General features: G+C 31.7%; 1 protein-coding gene across 1 annotated transcript; it reads left to right on the forward strand.

Moving 5' to 3' along the window:
- Positions 1-235: 235 nt before the first annotated feature.
- LOC114280814 (F-box protein At5g49610) lies at positions 236-4,511 on the forward strand. The gene is made up of 2 exons (XM_028223213.2): positions 236-391; positions 3,039-4,511. Exon 2 carries the CDS (start codon positions 3,042-3,044, stop codon positions 4,188-4,190), a length of 1,149 nt encoding a protein of 382 aa, XP_028079014.1. The 5' UTR covers positions 236-391; positions 3,039-3,041; the 3' UTR covers positions 4,191-4,511.
- The last annotated feature ends 2,003 nt before the right edge of the window (positions 4,512-6,514 follow it).

Raw genomic sequence — 6,514 nt, forward strand, 5'->3', positions numbered from 1 at the left:
GTTTGACTCCTTAAGAATTTTCATTATTATTATTATTATTTTGTAATATTTCTTGAACTCATTCTATTATATTATTTTTCATGTAAAACCACCCAAGTTTAGAGTTAGATATTAATCACAAACTATCAAAATATGTGAACAAAATAAAATTGTACATTTGATCAAAAACATGAAATTTATAATTTATTTTCGAACCCAATTTTAATAATTTCTCATCAGCATTTTACACTCCGGAGTGTATTTGTATTTACCGAAACTGTTTTGTACAGTAGAAAATTCTCATTCGTTAGTGGTAGTAGTGCCACTGAAGGGAACGACAGAGTAGAGTAGAGTAGAGGAGCGAGAGAGAGAGCGCTTGCTTGGTAGATGTCAGCTGCTTGAAGCTTTTTCGGTACATGTCTCTCTCTTGAATTTCTTGCATTTCGAATGGTATATGATGATTTCACTGTGATGTCCATCTTTACTTTGAGCTTGAGTTCTTTGTTCTATCAAATGAGGTTCTTCAGCAGCTTTAGCTAGCTAAAAATGGGTTTCTCATTCGTCATTCTTCTTTTTTCTACTATTCTTTGAAGGGTTTCAACTGAGTTCTTGGAAGTTTGCTTAATTTGTTGTTGTTGTTTTTGTTTTTTGTTTTTTTTTTCCTAATTAATTTGTTCTTTGAAGGGTTTCATCAGTTGAGTTATTGTAAGTTTGCTTAATTTGTTGTTGTTGTTTTTTTTTCTTCCCTAATTAATTTGTTCTTTGAAGGGCCCCATAAGAGTACATTCTTAAATTTTTTAAAGATTATGGAAACGATGAGCTCAGCAGATCCATATCTGTCCAGATGCTTCATTGGCACAGATTGTTTGGATGCCAGGAAACCCTCTTTATTTTCTCAGAAAATTGGGCATAGCAAGCTAAAGGGTTTGGCCATTTGTTCTGATTTTCTAAAGGATTTCATTTAACTATTGCCTTGATAATGTATACTTGTATGTATGCATATATACCTGTATATATCTATGTATGCATGTATAAAATTAAAATGAAGGAATACAGCAAAACAGTTTTTGTACCATGAAGGAAGATTGAATCACTGTACTTTCCATTTCTTGGGTTTATGGAATAAAGAAATATCAACCTAACATTAAAGAGTCTTTTTCACTCTATTTTCATTTTCTTTTTCTTAGTTTCCCTGATAGCAACAAAAGAAATATATACATATTTGAGACAAAAGAGCATACATGGATTCCTTGAATCTCTGTTTTTAATTTCCAAAACCATATTTGAATTTTTGGTCCAAAAGTAGCTACAGTTTAGCTCAATTAATTATGGAAAAATAGATTGTTAATAATCATTTAGGCCTCTTTATAAGTGGTGTGTTACTTGGATATAATGGTTCTATTTATTGCTCATCCCTAATTGTTTAATTGGTTAACCTTTTTGGTGTTCAATTGTCTGATTCATGTGTCCCCAAGTTTTATTGGAGCTGATTATGCATTCTTTTGTCTTCTTTCAATAGAACAAACAAACGATTCTAGTTTCAACATCGATGAAGGAAAGATCATTACTTAATTTGGCTCGTGATTTTTTTCTTTTTATTTTTGTTGTATCTGTCATCTCATTGGAATCACAAGGATTTTGGTTCCTTTTTTTATTCTTCAGTTTTAAGGTGGAAAAAAGATGATAATAAGGTAGAACGCTTGTGGAATGGTATAATATAGGTACGGGAGAGCTAATACTTCTGACTATATCCCTTTAGAATTTGATTATAACGCTATGTTTGGTAACTTAGGAGAGAAAAGAAAAGAAATGATTACTTAAGTAATAAGAGAAAAGAAAAGAAATGAAATGATTGTAATTTCTCTCCTTTTTGTTTGGATAAGTAAGAAATAAAAGAAAAGAAATGATTTTGATTTCTCTCCTTCTTGTTTGGTTAGATTTCATTAAGAGAAAAGAAAAGAAATTATTTTATGTTATATTACCAAAATAACCTTTTTATATTTTCAATCATTTTATTTCTTTTATTTTTATAGGGGTAAAATTGGTATTATGAAAATATAAACATTTGTGGATTTCTTTTCTCTCCCAATCTCTCCACTTTTGGGAAGATTGAAAATAAGGGTTATGAGAGAAATGAGTTTCTCTCCATTTCTCTCTATTTCTCCCCATTTCTCTCCACTTAAGATAACTAAACATGGAAGAGAAATACATTTCTCTCTATTTCTTTTCTTTTCTCTCCAAATCACTCAATCCAAACACAGTGTAATTTATTGCTGCAATGTAATGTGTCCAGTGTTACAGCCTAGCTCACGTTGGGAAATAAAAGAACTAGAACACACAAGAATTAGCCATGTAATAGAATTCTTAATATGGATATGCCTCTAAATGTAGACATATATATATATATATATTGCATGTAAGCCACATTTTACAAAAAGAAAGAACATTAGCTGCATGCAAGTATTCTTGGTTTATTGTCTCTTTTTGTGAGTCACTAAATGATCAGTCTACAATCATAAATACTGTTCCATAGCTAGTAATTAGTGCATTAACATTCTCTCTGTGGCCCAAGTGTCTTTCTGGTTGCTTCAAAACAGAGACTGTACCTAGGGAGTCAACTGATGTTTTTCAGCAGAAAATGATTATCCTGGGAAGCGCTGATGTAGAATTCTGGTGTTTTTGTTTTTTTAAAACTTTTTAGATCCTTCTAGATTAGAAAGTCCCAAAAAGTAATTAAAAAAAAAAAAAAACACAAAAAAACACAAAAAAATCACTAAAGACAAAAAGTTCAGGAAAAGAAAAGAAAACAAGTGGTTTTTTTATCTGTTGCCAAATGAAATTTTAGTTAGTGTGAACTTAAAAGCAAAACTATGTAATTCTAATATACAAGGGGGGTGGAGGAGAAAGGAGGAAGAAAATAAAACACGCCAAAAAGATTATATAAAATAAAACCCTATGTTTCATGGGAAGATCTTTAATTTATGTACTCGTACATATTCGACATCCATATTTTGTTTGAAGTTTGTAGATTGTTAACTTAATCCAATCTTGAACTATAGGAAATGGAGGAGCTTTGGTTTGCAAGCAATGACATTCTGATTGATGTGCTTTGCCGATTGCCAACTAAAACTTTGCTTGGCTGGAAGTGTGTTTCAAAAGAATGGCATCACCTTATTTCTGACCGCTCTTTTATCAAGCATCAGTTGAAGAGGACAGAACCAATTTCTGGATTCTTCTTCCAGGAAAGGTTCCAATGGTGTGACAATGATATCAAGTCTATTAGCTATATTCCAGTTAAGACAGAAGGCACTGAATTGCAGCGCACAATCTTTGATTTCCTCCCTGAGAACGTTGTGCTATTGGCTGTGAGCAATGGCTTGATTTGTTGTAGGAGTTGCTTTCCCTCTCCACAGCCAGTAATATATATCTGCAACCCCGTGAACAAAGAATGGGTGAAACTTCAGTGGCCTGCACCTGACAGACGAAGCAGCCTAGGATTGGCTTTTGATCCCTTTAAGGATCCAATAGATGAATCCATCAATTTCAAAGTGGTTAGGGTTCATCAAACTGTGACTGACCCAGACGATTCATACTTCTCATTTGATATATACTTGTCAAAAACAAGTACGTGGAGGAGATCAGGGGAGATTTGCCAATGCAATCACAATTTGTATAAGAACAAAGCCATTTTTATTGGAGGGATATTTTATTGGCTAACTGATGGTGACCAAATCCTCATGTTCGATATTGAAAACGAGTTATCATGGTTGGTTACAATACCAGTACCCCTTGTGCAGTTTGATAGCATCACCGAAATGTGTATTGGGGAATCTGAAGGCAAACTTCACTATGTTTTGATCTCTGAAGATGGACTTCAAGTATGGGTACTTGATGATTACTTTGACTTCACTTGGTCACTCAAATACTCAATAGCTCTGGATGAGATGGAGAGGGAAAATTTGGAGTTCCTCTGTAATGTAAAACAGAGAGTAGCGAGCCGGTTGACCATTGATATGACTCCATGGATGGACCCTTTGGCCTTTAAAGATGGTCTTTTGTTCATTAGAGTAGGGGCAACGATCTACTTGTTGAAGTTAGGGATGATGAAAATGGAAGAGCTCTGCACTCTTTCCACGTTGGGGCCAAACTCCATGATTTCTCCCATTGTGCTTCCATATTCCATGAGTTTGGTGCCGTTGAGTCAGCCCTAAAGTTTGGATTTCAGAGAGTTCAGGGATCTTATTATTTAAAAAAAAAAAAAAAAAATTATGTTCTCTGTTTCCTCTGTTGAGATTATGGCTTTAGGGGTGTGCATAGTTGTATGCTTTTTTGCTAGGCTTGTGAAAGGTTTATGCTGCTGCTTTTTTTTTTTTTTTTTGCCTAGGCTTGTGCAGAGGTTCTTATGCTAGTAAGTAAAGATGTGAGCTTTTAATATGTAGGTGCTTGGATAGCTAGAAAACTGCAACTTTTTTGTTTATGGATTTTCCTTTATTGGATACATATGTTGAATAGAGAATGTTGGTTGTTCCTGTTTGTAGTTTGTTGCCTGCTATGCCGTTGGTTATTACTGGCTTCGCCGGTATTGCTGATTTCATTGTACTAATGTTGTTGATTCATCTGTTGATGCAACTTGCTATTTGCTGGAAAAAAAAAAATAAATAAATAAAAGAAGAAAGAAATAAAGAAAGAAAGAAAGAAAGAAATTGAGCTGTTTGTTGTGCTGCTTGGTGCTATGTTCTGTGTAATGCTAATGTCTGTCTGTGGTTAGCTGTTAACTGTGTTTGAAAAGCAAGTCTTGTGGGATTATTTTTGTTAAAATTGGACTAGTACTGGGTTTGGTTGGAGAGAATTGAACATTTGAATTGTTGTTTTGGTTTGGTTTAATTTTTTAGTTCCTTTTTTAAAAACAAAATGTATTGAGTTTATGAACTCAAACAAAAGTCCAAAGACATTTATAAACTTATATTTACCTTCAAGATAACAAAAACAAAATCATAAAAAACTTAATGAATCAGAGAGAATCACAGAGAAATTTAATGCTAACTATTAAGCACAATTATAGAAAAAAATCACACAGAAGATCTGTTTTGAAATTATAAGTTTTTTTGTGATTTTCACTGGACTACAAGTTTACAATTCAAATAAATCAAAATTCAGAGAAATTTACAAACTTGTATACACCTTCAAGATAACAAAAAACACTGCACTGTATGAAAACTTACAATTTCTCTGTGATTCTATCTGCATTAGAAATTTACAATAATATGTCCATATGAACTTATAATTTTCTCTGTGATTTTCGTTGAATTATAATAACAAACTTACAATTTTCTCTGGATTACTAACAAAAGTGCAAAAAAAAAAAACAGAGAACAAAACTTAGAGAACAAAAAATGATAAGAAATTTACACTTATCTCTGGTTTAAAGAAATTTTTCTAATTTGAAAAAATAGAGGACAAAACTTATCATTAATAAGCATATTGATGAAAAATAGAACACGAAAAATGAACTCTAAAAATCGAAATCAACTCCATTGTCAACTCTCCTTGAAATTGATCAAAAACAGAAAATGAAAAATGAACTCCAAAAATCAAAATCAACTCTATCAAGCTCTCCTCTCTCTAAAATTGATCGATAACAGAGAATGAAAAATCAACTCAAAAAATCATAAACAACTTCATTGAGTTGACCTCTCTTTTAAAGTGATCAAAATTAAAAACAAAAACCTAATGCAAAATACACTCGAAAAACTAATATAAAATCGGAATCCTTACATACAATTCAAATCAAAAATCAAAATTCATATGGAATTTTCATCGAAAACATACCTTATTTAACTCCATTGAAAAACCTACACGATCAACACCACTGCAACACCTACACGATCATAGCAATCTCCATCGTCAAGTCCACTGCAACAGTTGCAATATCCCTACAAAATCTCCTACGAAATCTCCATCGTGAAGTCCATCCTCATGAAATCTTCTACAAAACAGTAATAGAATATTATATTTGTCAAAATCCAAACAAACATAGGTTATAAAGAAAAATAAATTAGGTATTTTACAACTTAACATAAGGTTGAGGGACCTTAGGCATTAAAAAAATATTATTGTAAACCTCCCCTCTTACCAAAAGTTTAGTAGGAATCTTAAACCAATTTTCTCAATATTTTATATATATATATATATATATATGTATGAGCATCTTAATAGGAGCCTATTTCTTGGTGTTTTGCTTTTTACTTAAAATAATATATTTAAAGATTTTTTTTTTTAAATATACCAAATGTGAGTCTTTTTAAAAATTATTTATCAATCCCATGTGTTTTTAAAAATAATTTTAAAATTCACATTCAAATATTTCCTCTCACTTCTTCTTCCATATTATTTTTGTAATAAATTCATACATTCAATTATTTATATTCTTGCCACACGAATATATATTGTATATCAGGTGGTGTGTCACCAAATCAACATATAATCACATATTTATGATTTTAATTAAAAAAACAAATTAAATATACTATTTTAT

Source organism: Camellia sinensis, chromosome 15 (assembly GCF_055761805.1).
Source record: "Camellia sinensis isolate YWXY chromosome 15, ASM5576180v1, whole genome shotgun sequence".
Lineage (NCBI taxonomy): Eukaryota > Viridiplantae > Streptophyta > Magnoliopsida > Ericales > Theaceae > Camellia > Camellia sinensis.

Excerpts from the sequence above, each read along its gene's own strand:
- LOC114280814 (XM_028223213.2), top strand. The coding sequence starts at position 3,042 with ATGGAGGAGCTTTGGTTTGCAAGCAATGACATTCTGATTGATGTGCTT.